The 16385-nt window shown below is 43.1% G+C and overlaps 1 protein-coding gene across 1 annotated transcript in view; it reads left to right on the forward strand.

Annotated features, from left to right (window-relative positions):
• Nucleotides 1-16385, forward strand: part of crm (cramped chromatin regulator) — a 37476-nt gene that overhangs the window by 8095 nt on the left and 12996 nt on the right. The window contains exons 5-16 of the mRNA XM_074098670.1: nt 997-1184; nt 1866-1989; nt 2617-2772; nt 4344-4510; nt 5518-5730; nt 6012-6218; nt 7494-7737; nt 8785-8917; nt 9629-9725; nt 10139-10270; nt 11159-11282; nt 11886-11970. Coding sequence (XP_073954771.1) covers nt 997-1184; nt 1866-1989; nt 2617-2772; nt 4344-4510; nt 5518-5730; nt 6012-6218; nt 7494-7737; nt 8785-8917; nt 9629-9725; nt 10139-10270; nt 11159-11282; nt 11886-11970 — 1870 coding nt within the window. The remainder of the gene's footprint in view (nt 1-996; nt 1185-1865; nt 1990-2616; nt 2773-4343; nt 4511-5517; nt 5731-6011; nt 6219-7493; nt 7738-8784; nt 8918-9628; nt 9726-10138; nt 10271-11158; nt 11283-11885; nt 11971-16385) is intronic.

A 16385-nucleotide genomic window follows, 5' to 3' on the forward strand; every position in this document is an offset into this window, starting at 1 on the left:
CTAAAGCACTTGTTGTGGGAGGCTGTAACCCGTTGGTGTGTGTGTGTGTGTCAGAGCGCGGCTGCGCGCTGGGCGTGTGCTCGCTGACGCAGGTGTCGCTGCGCGCGCGCAGCGGGTCGTCGTGGGCGCGCGTGGCGGCGGCCGCGCACACGCGCGCCTAAAGCACTTGTTGTGGGAGGCTGTAACCCGTTGGTGTGTGTGTGTGTGTCAGAGCGCGGCTGCGCGCTGGGCGTGTGCTCGCTGACGCAGGTGTCGCTGCGCGCGCGCAGCGGGTCGTCGTGGGCGCGCGTGGCGGCGGCCGCGCACACGCGCGCCTAAAGCACTTGTTGTGGGAGGCTGTAACCCGTTGGTGTGTGTGTGTGTGTCAGAGCGCGGCTGCGCGCTGGGCGTGTGCTCGCTGACGCAGGTGTCGCTGCGCGCGCGCAGCGGGTCGTCGTGGGCGCGCGTGGCGGCGGCCGCGCACACGCGCGCCTAAAGCACTTGTTGTGGGAGGCTGTAACCCGTTGGTGTGTGTGTGTGTGTCAGAGCGCGGCTGCGCGCTGGGCGTGTGCTCGCTGACGCAGGTGTCGCTGCGCGCGCGCAGCGGGTCGTCGTGGGCGCGCGTGGCGGCGGCCGCGCACACGCGCGCCTAAAGCACTTGTTGTGGGAGGCTGTAACCCGTTGGTGTGTGTGTGTGTGTCAGAGCGCGGCTGCGCGCTGGGCGTGTGCTCGCTGACGCAGGTGTCGCTGCGCGCGCGCAGCGGGTCGTCGTGGGCGCGCGTGGCGGCGGCCGCGCACACGCGCGCCTAAAGCACTTGTTGTGGGAGGCTGTAACCCGTTGGTGTGTGTGTGTGTGTCAGAGCGCGGCTGCGCGCTGGGCGTGTGCTCGCTGACGCAGGTGTCGCTGCGCGCGCGCAGCGGGTCGTCGTGGGCGCGCGTGGCGGCGGCCGCGCACACGCGCGCCTAAAGCACTTGTTGTGGGAGGCTGTAACCCGTTGGTGTGTGTGTGTGTGTCAGAGCGCGGCTGCGCGCTGGGCGTGTGCTCGCTGACGCAGGTGTCGCTGCGCGCGCGCAGCGGGTCGTCGTGGGCGCGCGTGGCGGCGGCCGCGCACAACCCGCGCGCCGCCGCCGCGCTGCCGCCGCGCGCGCGCCTGAAGCACTTCATCGCCGCACTCGAGAAGCGCTGGCAGGGGGCCAAGGTTAAAGTATCCTTTCACACCACACGCGACGCATTCAGCGTTATAAGTTTATGTTAAAAAAAAAAAATTCACTTCTCATTCGTAAAGTTTGTATTTACGCTGGATATAGGCGACATAAAATGACTTTTTCACACCTTTCCTTCAGAAAAGGAACTTTTCCTCCCTGACGAGAGGGAGCAAAGTGCAACTTATCTGTTCAAGGCTTTTCTAAGTGTTTAATTGCAAATGCCATTTTTTGAAGTTGATAATTGTAAAGCCACGCCATTTTCTATGCTGGTTGTTCTTTAATATTATTTAGATTTTTTTTTTCAACTTTTTTAATGCTCGGTGTGAAAAGTTGTATGAGCCACTCGGTAGCAAAATTATTTTCATCTTGGGCGTTAACACTTGAATCCCTCATTACGCTCAGGATTCTATTGTAGAATCTTTCTCTCCATTCTGGATTCAATTTACGCCCTCGCCGTAAATACACCATTTTACTCCCTTGTGACACAAATAACTATTTATGCTCTACATAAATTTATTATTCGTTTATTTATTTTATTTCGAGATCTCCGTAAAAATAACAAAATACGAGTACACAGATATTGTGAACCCTACGTGTCACGGACCATGGGAGTGTCACCAATGAATTTACCAAGTTATAGATAAATTCGATAACATAAACTTCCTTAGCACAAAACTCAGTGCAAGCCAAAGCTAGAGTATATGGAGCCTGAAGCGGAGGAAGCAGAGCCCCCGCGCTCAGAAGAGAACGACGACGACTTAGAGGAACACCTCAACTTGGAGCCCGACCGAATCATCGTGCAGGGTAAGTCACATCAATACAGGTGTTTGTTTACAAAGGTCCATACCATAATATATCAGTAACATGGCAAACCAGATATAGCTTTGAAATATTTCTCTAATTTTTTCGCCGAAAATATTTTTCCCTAATTTTTTGTTTCCCAATTGTTTCATATGGACGGTTTTTTTAACTGTTCATCATCATCATCATCCCAGCCTATATACGTCCCACTGCTGGGCACAGGCCTCCTCTCAGAACAAGAGGGCTTCTTGAACTTTTAACTGTTAAGTAACTGTAATGTGTTTGTGTGTGTAACTACTTCAGGATTGTTTTACAACTAATGTAAGCTAGCCTATAGGTTTCTACAGGATAGTCCTGAAATATATCGTGAAATAAGAGGTAAATTAATTCGTCGAAAACACACGATCTTCTTTGATAAATAAATTCTCTTAGTTAGTCAATAGAGTAGTTAACGAAACTTATTGAGTGAGGTATCGCATTTTAACAACACATAGGAGTAAAAAGTGTGACAATTGATTGGTTATGTAAAATAGCGAATATGCCAGACTTCAATATGTGACGCAACTGATGGATGGCCCCATGCAACAAAGAAAATGTATTGTGCTGACTCGTCAGTCTTATTTTTTACAGAACAGAAGCTAGCAAAGAAGCCGGTGCTCCACTTGGGCCCGCGGCCCAACGCCGCCGTCCGGCTGCCTGTGGTCTGCGCCAGCGAGCAGCTGTCCAGCCAGAAGATATGCTTCGCCAGCTACCTGCAGCGGACGCATCAGCCCAAGGACTGCGGCGGTGAGTGTGGCACCAGAGCTGAACAAAACCCTACCTCTACACTATAGTGAACAACAATGCCATCTGGGTCCAGTGGTCACGTGTAACTCTGCCTATATTTGTGCACCTAGTATGAGACGCAGCGTCTTCCGGTACGTAGCCACAACTCGTGAACCTTTCTCCTCTAACGGTTAACTGTTCGAGCGATGTGGCATCTCCATTGTCACTTCAACTTACTTCTTCTTGTGGCGAATTTCTGTTCTCGAATACAGATCTCTCCATAGCTCATTTCGTGACTCTGAGCCTCTCCAAGTCACCAACAGTCTAGGTCTACTCGTGACCACGGCCACTGTCATTTGGTTGTAACATCTAGGTAAATATTACTCGTGTGTTTTAACGTGATAAGTCCCGTTTGTGGTATTTTGACTATGAGTCAAGGGCTTATACAGAACAGAAGTTAGCAAAGAAGCTGGTCCTGCGGAACCAGACTGCCTGTGGTTCGCGCCGGCGAGCAGCTATAGGTACAGCCAGAACATATGCTTTGTTAGCTATCTGCAGCGGACGCATCAGCCCAACGACTGCGGCGGTGAGCCGGCACCTGAGTCCTTATACAGGACAGCAGCAGCCGGAAGACGTTCACTGTTCAACAAAAGCCTCCCCCTTAGGGTTTCCCCGCGTCTAAGCCGACCAAAATCGCAATATGTCCACGCAATAAGAACGCAAAAGACGTCTTCCCGCCGGTAAACGTCGTTTCGCGTCGGCCGAGCCGATCAACGTCTTATTCGCTCTTATTTCGTGGACATAAGAGTTTTTTTTGATCAGCTAAAGCCGTTGCCATTTGAACTTGCTTATACTTTGGATTATTTCAGTGACCCTACTTCGAACATAGCGCTCTCCTTGAGCCTAAAGAAGAGACCAACAGTCAAAGACTTATGAAGAACTAGAGTTAACCCGCGGCTTCGCACGCGTTAACTATTCGATCTGGTAGTTACAATTAAAATTCCGCGATTTTACAAAATTCCCGTGGGAAATAAAAAAAATATATATTGTAATCTCCATTGAGGTGTTGTGTTAAGAACAATTATCCCGTGGGAGTATTGGAATAAAAGTAGCCTGTGTTATTTCAGACATCCAGCTATCTACATACATACCAAATTTCATGACTCTGAGCCCAGCGTAATCTGGTGCGCGGCAATGAATGGGTAAAGAGCTTTACAGACTGCAATGCAGGATAATGAATAGATTTCTTTTTCCCTGAATGGCAACACTGGCAATACTGGCATAGATAATAGATCGCTCGTTTTTGGCTCGAAATTCGAACTTGTGATTTTATTTTGCATAATATACAAAATTTACACACCTAATATCGTATTTTCTCAAGTTTTTCGCGATTCCCAAGGTCAAAGAATCGAATTGCTTTAAAATTCCAAAGAAATAATGCGTTGTTTGGGAGGAACGTGTCAAAATGGTGTTGTAGAGCAGAGCGCCATCCTGCTCTGTCTAGTTTTTTCCCGTTCTGGCGGTTCACTTTTATATTATAGATAGAAGTTAGCAAAGGAACCAGTGCTAACGAAAATTAAAATCTTTTTCAGACAAAATCCGTACCCCCAAGCGTCTCCACAAGGACAGCGGTGAGAAAGAGAAAAGAGATGAAGTGGAACAGAAGAAGCCTAAACTGGAGGACGAGCCGCGCCTGTTGAATATCGACGAAACCGCCGTGGACGGCATCGACCTAATGGCGAACTATAAGACGCATCAGGTACAAAATAACAGTGGCGTAACATGAATATTTCCTAAAATCCGATTGCTTGCAAACTCTCCCTTAGCGTCCAAAGTCCGAGGTCGGCTCAATAGGAGCACCCTTTGGCATGCTAAGTTTAAACCACCCACTTGCTGAGCAGCCCATCTGGTTGCTCGCCCTCTCTCCGGTAAGCTGTAAAAGCCGTCAGAGGCTAACAGCAAAAGTCCGTCCGAAAAAAAAAAAAAAATTCCATTAGGCAACACAGGTAAGAGAAGCGTGAAGGGTGACCACGGGGCAACCCCGTGGGTGTAGACTTGTTACAGCGCCACGCTGCTGCGATATATTAACATTGGCTGCTTATGGGTGTATATTTACCGGTATTTAAGTATACGAAATGAAATGACAAACTGGAATAATGTTCTGTTGTGGCACGAAAATTACCCATAGAATTTGTACGGGTATTTTTGAATTTTAGGGCCATTGCAAACGGACTGCGTTCCAACGGCAGCGTAACTGGTAACTGTCGATTTCGTATACATTTTTCATTTTGCAATTCCATTTTGCAGTCGGCCAAACTGCTCTCAAAGTGCACGCTAAATCGGTAAATCATTTTTCACACCTCCCCTTCGGAAAAGTAACTTTTCCTCCCTGACGAGAGGGAGCGAAGTGCAACTTTTCTGTTCAAGGCTTTTCTAAGTAAAAAAAAGTAAGTAATTGCAAATGCCACTTTTTGAAGTTCATAATTGTAAAGCCACGCCATTTTCTATGCTGGTTGTTTTTTTTTTCAAGTTTCTTAATGCTCGCTGTGAAAAGTTGTATGAGCCACTCGAGAGCAAAATTATTTTCATCTTGTGCGTTAACACTTGAATCCCTCATTACGCTCAGGATCCTCGTTAGAATCCCTCGCTACGCTCAGGATTCTATTGCAGAATCCTTCGCTACATTCTGGATTCAATATACGCCCTCGCCGTAAATACACCATTTTGCTCCCGTGTGACACAAATAACTATTTTTTTTTCATACAGGAAGACGAAGAAAAACCGAGCACAGAAGACGAGAAAGAAACAAAAGCCGAGGAGACGGCCGAGGAAGAGGGGGAAAGGGACAAGTACATGTCGGAGCGAGAGAAAGATAGCTTCTCCGAGATGGAAGATGACGACAAATATATCAAAAGCGACAGCGATAATGAGAGCGACAAGGATAAGGGAGAGAAGAATACGAAGTTTAAGAATTTGAAGGTTAGTTTGGTTTGGGCTGCACCATTAAGTATACTAATGTTATATTTGGGATTTGCTTGCTTAAGTAAGTACCCGCATCAAAAAAGTTATACCTACTCATTATCCCAGACAAATTTGTTTTTTTGACTCAGTGGCAATATGTTTTTATTGAAATGTTCGAAACTGTCTTGACATAAAAAATATTTCTAGGCACTTTTGATAAGTGTAGTTGTAGAATTTCGAAAAACATCGAGATAGTTTCATGGAACGAAAGTATTATTTAAATTTTAATTATTTTGTAGGTTAAATTCCGTTTAAGACCAAAGAAATGTGGCGGCAGCAGCTATACCTTAGTGACAGAAAAAGACAAGGACAGCGACGAACAGAAGATTGAAGAGAGCAAAGACGACGAACCCGACATTGACGTGGACAGAGCCATCCGACAAATCAGAAAGGGATGGAGCGTGTACGACGCGGGAGATTTGACTATAGGCGATTTGTATCTTATGGTAAGTGTGTATAAGATTTAAAATAGATTAGTTAGTTTTTTAAAAGTCGAAATAGATTTTCGGGTGCTCTGGATGGGATTCGAACCTACACATACAGATGTAGCTAATAAATCTTTCCCATAATATTTTCTTGGAAATCTTCAAATTCGTCATGCTACTTCAGTCAGCCTCTGTGCCAGGGGTCGGTCAAAAAGTGTGGATGACGTAAAAATGACGTAATCTTGCACACAAGATGATATTTTTATTTAAACTTCCGTGTGACATGTAACAAAGTAGCATTAATGAAGCAACAAAATAATCGTAAACAAATCAATGGAATTCAGTGAATAAAATAAATTTCATATCGTTTAATAAAGAGGTTGATAATTGATAAGTGATAATTGTTTATGAAAATCAAAAATACTATTTGAAATCATCCTATAAGTGGTTTGACGTCATCGGCACTTTTTGTCCGACCCCTGCTCTGTACCCATCCAGACAGCGTAGGGGAAAGTAGCGTCGAGAGATTAACAATCGACATAGAGTGGTTAACACCTACATAAGGCAAGTGTTTTATTCAATTTTTGTTTACACTACGTTCTCTTTGATCGTGTGGGGTTATACCGTCTTTCAGTGCGATATACATCAAACTTGTAGTTAGACATTTGTCACTTGCAAAGTAAAGTACCCTATTTATTTAATACAAACATGTCACCTATTAATACAATGCCTGGGCGACCGAGCTTTGCTTGGGCTAAAACTTGATACTTGGGTCCCACTGAAAAACAGCGTTGTGGCTTGCCGCAACATTATGCTGAGTGGGTCCCAATTTATACTATTACACGATGTTTTTTTTTTAATTATTATGTGTTTTTTCTGTGTATCGAATATGTGTATCTCTCTCTCTCTCTCTCTCTCTCTCTCTCTCTCTCTCTCTTTCTCTGTCTGTCTCTGTCTCTCTCTCTCTCTCTCTCTCTCTCTCTGTCTCTGTCTCTGATAAAACGTTTTCCCAGAGATAAGACCAAGCTAGATCGATTTGTCGTCCCCGAAAACCCCCACATACCAAATTTCATCGTCGTGTAGTTGTAGAATTAGATATATAGGTAACACAGATACGTTAGCAGCATTCGGTTATGATCGTGTGTTCCGAATTTTTACTATTAAAACGAATTATTCATTATATCTGTACACAGATATATTACGGCCAATGTTAATTCATATTAAACAGTGAACTGCAGTTGTGTGTCGTAATCGCCTAAATTAGAATGCTATCTTAAGGCTTGCGCTTTATTATAGTTCGGTTCCCGCTCAAAACTCGAGCTCGACTACTGGTGGGCGGAGCCAACCCCGCCCCTCTCCCCACCAAAAGAGGACAAGTCCCCTCCACTGGACAAGAGAGCTGTGGAGCGGACGCCAGACAAAGGCACAGACAGTTCGGTGGAAGATGAAAGGGAGAGGAGGGAGAGCGACGGGGAGCTGTTCTCGCCGAAGGCTTTTGGGCAGGACAGCAACGATGGCCTCTCGGGAGACGAGAGGAAAGGTGAGCTTTGCTACCAATTTTCAAGCTTTATTTAGAGAACAAGCGCAATTTTGAAAAAATAGGCAAAAAATAAAAAAAGTAGTCAAAGGCGGCAACTTCACATTTGAACTTACCAATTACCTACGACAGCACGGAGCCGCGGCGAGTAGCTATGGTCTGTTTTTTAATCCTAGATACTAAAATGACGTTTCATGTGTTACCTGTTTTTTGCGTTTCATAATTAGTGATGTGCCTCAACCGGTTATCACCGAAAGTGTTATGGTATGTGTGTTTTTATGGTAATCATTGAGGGGGATCATACTTAGAATGAAATTGAAACTTAAATATCAACATCTATAAAAAGTAGAAATATCTCCAATACGGTCGCATTTTTGTTAGACCCATTTTACCTTTTCTAGAATGTCCTAAGTGCCCTACATGTTAGTACGTCACGGATCCGTTCATATTTTAATATTTAATACCCACTCAGCATAATGTCACGGCAAGCCGTCCGTGGCGCTGATTTTCAGTGAGGATCTTATCTCAAAACTAACTTAAAATAAAAATAGTACATTACATAGTACATATTGAAGTTGGGGGTTGCCGGCCAAGCAGATATAGACGGATAGGGATGCGAGGCAGGCAACCCCACGTTCTTCCGGCCGAGGCTTGTATAGTACTTTTCTCAAACATGACATGAAATAAAATGAAAAAACGAGAAATCAAGCTGGCGGGACGCTAGTCTGGTCGGCCTGTTGTGTGGCTGCTGGCGCGGCGCCGGCGTAGGCCGTGTCGCAGAGCGCGCGTTCAAACAAAAGGCGGTCGCATTGCCGGTCAGCGGCCGAAAAAGTTGTATGAAATCTCTTTGCAGGCCGCTAGAGTGACCGCGCGCCGGCAGCCGAGCCGCAGCGCCTGCAGCGCGATACTTCTCGGCCTATTATTTTGTAACACAACGTCAATATTTCATGTCATGTTTGAGAAACATAAATTTACTTATTATTAAATTGTATGGCAACACCTATTATTACTATTATTGTCACTGGTATTGATGCGGTCGTTTGTTGTCAGCGGAGGCGCTGGCGGCGTCCCCGGAGCGTAAGCCGGCGCGGAGCCTCAGCCTGGCCTGCAAGCTGATCAACCGGCCCGCGCCCGCACCCGCGCCTGACACCGCCGCCCAAGGGCTGTCTCAGCTGAGCGACAGGTTGTTCATTACCAGAGCCTGGAAATTTCGCGGCAGTTTTGATCTGTCATAGTGACTTCTCACTTATCGACTACCGATATTCAATATCGATATATCGATACGCAACATGTTAAAAAAGATTAAAAGTAAAGTGAACTGTAGACGGTTTTATCGCTGAAGAGCTAATTCTTCCAATTAACTTTTGAGCAGTCGAAAGTGTCAAATAGACAAATCGCACCTTAAATGTTAAACTGAAACAATTCGAAATATTCACAAGGAGGAGGAGATTGTAATGCGTAATACTTACCTCCGAACCTCCATGCTGGCATAATGCTGCTGGCCAGTGCTGGCTGAATGTGCCAAAGGCAGAGCGAGAGCCCATTAAAAAAAAAAAATTTCTTCCGCTCTGTTACAAATTGCGTATACATTTATAACGGTTTTTCTTTATTTCCTCGCATTTGTGTTGAAAACTAGTGTTCGACTCGAGTGTAAATGAGCAATTACACCCGCGTACTATAAGCACCCTCGCTCGCTTTGCTCGCTCGTGCGCCTTAATATCTTGGGTGTCACTTACAACCCTTGTTTATCTATCTACTATTGTACTTCAGTTTTAGTTTTTGAGATAAATACATAAGCCGCTTCGAACGGAAGCAACTGGAAGTGGGGGAGGCCTATGTCCAACAGTGGACGTCCTACGGCTGAGATGATGATGGTGATGCTTAATGTGTGCAGGCTGAAGCGTCTGCTGGCGATGGCCGGCAACCCGCTGCTGGGCGGCGCGGGCGCAAGGTGCGCATGCGGCCACTCCTGCGCCATCACCAGGAAACAGGTACCTCTGACACCTTACACCTTGCACTTTTTCGTCGTTCCAGAAATAAGTATGTGTCGTTTCATCCCAGCCTATATACGTCCCACTGCTGGGCACAGGCCTCCTCTCAAAACAAGAGGGCTTGGGCTATAGTTCCCACGCGGGCCCAGTGCGGATTGGGAACTTCACACGCACCATTGAATTGCTTCGCAGGATTGTGCAGGTTTCCTCACGATGTTTTTCTTCACAGCAAAGCTCGTGGTAAATTTCAAATGTAATTCCGCACATGAATTTGGAAAAACTCAGAGGTGCGAGCCGGGGTTCGAACCCACGACCCTCTGCTTGAGAGGCGATAGGTCAAACCACTAGGCCACCACGGCCGCCACGGGTATGTGTCGTTTAATAGAGAGTAATTTGATTGTATTGTGTGGCAGGCTCCGAAGCAAGTGTTCCAGCCCGGGGTGCCAGGGGCGCCGGCGGCGGGAGCTGTGGCGCCACGGGCGCGCGAGGCGGGCGCCCCCGTGTTCCGGCACCCCACGCCCATAGCCCCTAAGCCCAACAACGACGTAACTATATCATTCTCCTTTGACTAATAAACCGTGAGATAACGGGTAAACATATCAAAAAAGTCTTGGGATACTCATTCAATCATAGATCCTTATGAGTAAACCTATCTATTTATATCATAAAAGTAAAGGGTGTGATTTTTTATTTTAGTCAGTTCGATCACCGGTTGTTGTACAGTCAAGTGCAAAAATAAGTATTTATTCGAACCACTCGAAAATATGTTACTACGGCCTCATTGCGTCGGAATAAGAGTCTGTGGTACTTTTTTTTTAAACTTTGAATAAGTTCATATTTTTATACTTGACTGTACAGTCACCATCAGATATTTCGGAGCGGCCAAGGCGATCAAAAATATCGAAACATGAACTGTAATCCGTTAATAATAGAGTCCATCTGCCGATGGTCAAAATTTGACCACCTTGCCCGCTCCGAAATATCTGATGGCGACTGTACACTTACTATTTGGTTTTAAAAATAATAAAATATTTCCTTTCAGTCAATTTTTCTATCATAGTCAAAATACCACAAACGGGACTTATCACGCTATTATTACACAAGTAATATTTACCTCGACGTTTCTACTCGTGACCACGGCAACTGTAACGTTGCCGAAACGTCGAGGTAAATATGACTTGTGTAATAATAGCGTGATAAGTCCCGTTTGTGGTATTTTGACTATGAGTGAGAATAACGAAAGTTTAAAATTTTTCTATCGTCATAATTAAGACTAGTTCCTTCCTAGTAGAGTTAGCTTCGTGAATTAGCCGTACCTACCGGCTCGGGTAGCTATATTAACTCGGCTGAAATGGCCCGTTTTAAGCTCTCGTTGTACAATCTACTATTTGATACTGTCTGGAGCAGCCTGCTGTAGTGCCGTTCGTTTCCAGTCGGTAGCGGAGATGAGCCTCGCGGGGGTCCCTCGCTGGCGGCGCGGGCGGCCGCGCGCCGCCGACCGACAGGTCGTCGTGCAGAGGCTGCTGCCCTTGCTGCCCAAGTTACCACCACCCAGCAGTGAGTACATAATACCGGGTGTGGCCTGTAATACGAGCAAAAAATTAAAACATAGATCGTCCTCGTCAAACTGAACAACATTAGCTCAGCGACTTTTAAAAATAATGGAGTCCTTGAATTTTCCATTTTTCATACAAATTAAATAATAAATAAATAAATATCACGGGACAATTCACACCAATTGACCTAGTCCCAAAGTAAGCTTTGCAAAGCTTGTGTTATGGGTACTAAGCAACGGATAAATATTATAGAGATATATACATACTTAATTACATATTAAACACCCAAGACCCGAGAACAAACATACGTATTTTTCATACAAATATCTGCCCCGACACGGGAATCGAACCCGGGACCTCAAGCTTCGTAGTCAGGTTCTCTAACCACTAGGCCATCTGGTCGTCTGAAATTCAAATAAGTGTTATTGTTTCCGATATGAGTTCATCATCAAGTGACATGGTATTATTTCCTTGGATTTATTTGAGAAAAGCACTATACAAGCCTGGTCCGCAAACGGGGATTGTCGGCCTCGTATCTCTAGAGGGCCGGCAATCCCCTACGCGGACTCTGCAGTAATGTACTATAATTGACAAGTTTTTTCAGACCTGATCCCGGTGAAGATTGTCCCGAATTCGCCGCCTGCGCCGCCTCGTATCATGCCCAAGCCGCCGCCCACTTCTACTTCAGAGTAAGTTATCAGCAGACCCCGTACATTTGGTGCCGCTGTCTTAAAGTGACGTATTTTCACGTACAGGCTGTTATTTTTGACACAACAGGTAATTTAAGTTACTGAATCGTTTTTACATTTACTAAAACGTATCAATGTATTAAAAATGGCACATAAATAAACACGTTTTAAATTTAGAAATTTTTAATAATAAAACAACTAGAAAAAAAATAACAAGAGCAAAACACGTTGCCGCCATTTACAAAAAACGGTTTACTAATGATTCGGCGAAAATTGTTTAGCAAATTATTAGCTCCCAAACTATTTATCCCATATTTTTATTTAGGCGAATTATTACCCAACTCAACGTTTGGGATTTTTTTAAGATGTCGTTTATGTTTTGGTCAAACGTATTGATTGGCATACCTTAACTTAGCAACATATTGAATGGCATACAACCTACTTTCCTAGTGGCAGTTATCCTGGCTGCTATAAAAAAAAACCTAACATCGAAGGCTAAGGCGGGAGCTACGCTCCGCTTCGCTCCCGCCTTAGCCTTCTGAACCTAAACTATCCAAGTCGCTTCTGCTCCGAGCCGTCTTGCTCGCTCGCTTCGCTCGCTCGCACAAATTTTAAAGTAAAACTTTGCAATATAAAAATTGGCCAAATGTTATTTGACAATTTGTTATTCGCCTTAGCCAATCATTTGCTACATAATTATTTAGCACATAAAAGTGTGATGAAGTAAAATTTCGCAATATAAAATTGTTGCGTAATAAGAAAAATGCGGAGTAAAGTTATGCCAACGAATTGTTTGCCAAATGAAACTTTGGCGAAAGATTGGTTGCTAAGTGAAATTTGGCGAAACATATTTCGCCGAAAAGGCAGTACACCACAAAAAACGGATATTTGTTAAAAAAAAATCCTATAAACATGACACTGATAATTATGATTATACCTATTTCCAAAAATAACTCTTAAAAATTTAAATGACTATAATTAATGTACTATGTAGGAATGGCAATCAGTCAAAGACAATCACAGACGTTTTATATTTTTATCTTTGCTTATTTTAAATATCCATAACGGTTAAATACGATTATGTACGTAATAAATGGTTACGAAAAAAGTAAATTGAATCAGCCTATATCCAGCGTGACTTCGATTTTGTGTCAACGGCTGCAAATGTACGGGGTCTAGTTATCAGCTTACACTACACTAGTCCACCAACCTATCTCCGGCATATATGGCCGAACCTATGTTCGTTTGTCTAACCTCCTGAAGCCCACCATGTAAATATTTTGGAAAAAAATGACAAAGCAATTAGAATCTAATTGTTTCGAGAATAAAGTAAACTGCCGTTAAACTGCCATCGTGTAAAACAATAGAAAAGTAAAGGAATTTTTACTTTGTTACATTGTCATAGATTCCTAATTCCCTTGAACTTATTGTGCACATTGCGCCGCACGAGGCTAACAAAACGCTTCATCTACCTATCCTCGTACACCACATTTCTGGTGGAAATAGCTGAGCGTAGCGAGCAATTATATTTCCAAAACATCATGTTCATGTTGATATGTTAAAAGTATAATACGATTGATAGTCTCAATGATGACAATTACTTTATAAGAGTAGGCGTGCAAAAAAAAATAATACTAGTTTACCCGCGGCTTTGCACGCGTAAACTATTCGATCTGGTAGTTACAATTGAAATTCAAAAGGTGGTCAAAAATATCGGCAAATGCACTCTATTATTAAGGTATTAGAGTTCATGTATCGATATTTTTGACCACTTTGGCTGCTCCAATATGGTACAAAATCATTTGAATTAGTTATAAATATCATTCTTTTTAAATTAATCCCTCATAAGTAAACAACAGAACTAAAAATGATTTTTTGGTAGCACATTTAAGAGTCCGCAGCAAGCTTGATTCTCCATACAAATCGTAGTTACGTCCTTATTTTAAAATAACAAGTAGCATCATCATGATTTTTTGTAAATACAATGAGATAAGGCATATCTAGGCCTGAAATTAGTTTATGACTCTTGAAATGGTATTACAAAGAAAATAGAACGAGTACAAGTTTTGCATTTTAAGAGCCAAAAACCCTGTGCAGTTCGGTTAAATACTACGGCCAAAATATAGTTCAGATTGAAGTCAAAACCTATTTCCGGCATCGACTAAACTATGTAGTTTATAAGAAAAAGCATTTTTCCGAAATGATTTTGTGGTTTTCAAATGAGAACGAAACTACGAAAATCAGTAAAAAACTATACATTTTTTATGCGAATCTGCAGCGAATCACTCTAGCGCGGGGGAACGGTACGGGGGGAGGGCGGTACGCGCCGCCCTTTGTCCTTGGTTTACGCTGGCCCTGCGTGTGCGTGCGTCGCTCGTTAGTAGTGACTCGTCAGCTGTGTGCGCGAGAGTTACGTAATATTAATTTGGTGAATTCTCTTCGTATCATAAACGCGATCTAACTACTTACGACTTGACTGATAACGGATTTGATATTTCTTGGTGATACTGGTGGTGTGTGTGCACATACTGTTCGACGACCTTGGCTTTCTTATATGGACTTTGCATTTTTATGTTACAAAAATGGAATAAACAGGGTAAGTACCTACCTAGATGCATTTTAGTCAATATTACAAGTACTTATTAAAAAATGGGTCCATATATCGGCTCGCATACTGACAAACGATGATTTGGACAAAAATAATTATTGGTTTTACTAGAAAAGAGAAAAAGAGTACCTATGCGAACTATGGCGCTCCCATAAAAAATAATTATTAATGTTCTTGTTCCAGAAGTGAAAAGATCATCGAGACAAGATTATGGTTATCGGCTCGTAGGAAAAAAAAGGACCGGCTCGTCATAAAAAAGGAAACATTAATCCTAATAGGTAAGTTATAACTAGGACAGTAGCGTAAGATTTTTCTTCCTTGTCCTCTATTACAAGCTTTATTTAGTTTCACCTGTCCCGATATTTGTCTGTAATCAAATCTTGCATTCGACCAACTTCTAGCAGTCGGATTGACTTGAAATTTTGCATAATTATGATAAATTGCGTGACAATACAATAATCTGGTAGCTGACATCCTGGTAGTCGGCCAGAATCGTCTCGAAGGACGGAACTCTTCAACTGTTACAATGTTATCGACTTGTTTTTGGTATAGGTACAAAATAAATGTAGTTTGGTAACAATGCTAGTAAAGTCGACAAAAAGTACAGTCAGCAAAAAAGCTTGTATTAAAAATGAATTTTCGTACTCGTACCTTTATTATTATTTTGTTACGACGTAGGTACACCACACAAAACTTGTTATTTCACTTATACAGGTCATAGCACTGTAATAGCACATTGTGTATTAGGGCGGTAAGTAAGGTATTACGAACGAAGTATTACCTCTGGTAGTCTCTGTTATTACTTTGACTAATGGCGACTGACGTCATTTCACCATGTATGTATTTTTCACATGTGCAGTACGCTTGGCACCGGAGAGCATGCCAGTGAGCAGTCTGATAGTGATAACAATACCGATCCTCCACCTCAACCTCTAAATTAAGCAGGTTAGTGTTTTTATTATTTTTACTAGTTTACAATCTTTTATTTAACTTGCAATGTATGTACCTATGTACTCGTATGTATGTATGTGAGGCTCAAATCCTGCGAGTTGAATTTGACTCAGTTTCAGTGGTCGAATTGACTTGAAATTGGTATACTTATGTGAATTGCGTGACAATACAATAATCTGGTAGCTGACATCCTGGTAGTCCGGCCAGGATCGTCTCCGCAGGACGGAATCTTCAACGGTTAATGGCATCGACTTGAAATTTCGTATGATGTAGTTTAATAGGTAACAATGCTAGTAAAGTCGACAAAAAGTACAGTCAGCAAAAAAAAAAGCTTGAACAGATTTTTTTTTTACCAAAAAACTTATTCACAGCTACTTACGTTTCACTTGTAGTTTATTTTCGCTCTTGACTGCAACTGCACTGAGACTAGTACCTACTCGTACCTATTATTGACACGGCTATTAAAGATGATTTCAGTTTATTATCTTGATCGATGTACACCGCATTCTGTTATTTCACTTATACAAGGTCATAGCACTATTAATATCCCATTGTTCATTAGGGCGAAAGTAAGGATTACGAACGAAGTATTACCTCTGGTAGTCTCTGTTATTACTTTGACTATTGGCGACTGACGGTCATTTCACTTTTGTATGTTTTTACATGTGCAGTACGCTTGGCACCGGAGAGCATGCCAGTGAGCAGTCTGATAGTGATAACAATACCGATCCTCCGCCTCATTTCAAATTTTACAGGTTGGTGTTTTATTATTATTTTTACAAGCTTTTACCTTGCAATAGTTGCAATGTATGACCTATGAATGTATGTGCAGGTAAAATCTTGCGAGTTGAATTTG

This window comes from Choristoneura fumiferana, chromosome 15 (genome assembly GCF_025370935.1).
Source record: "Choristoneura fumiferana chromosome 15, NRCan_CFum_1, whole genome shotgun sequence".
Taxonomy (NCBI): Eukaryota; Metazoa; Arthropoda; class Insecta; order Lepidoptera; family Tortricidae; genus Choristoneura; species Choristoneura fumiferana.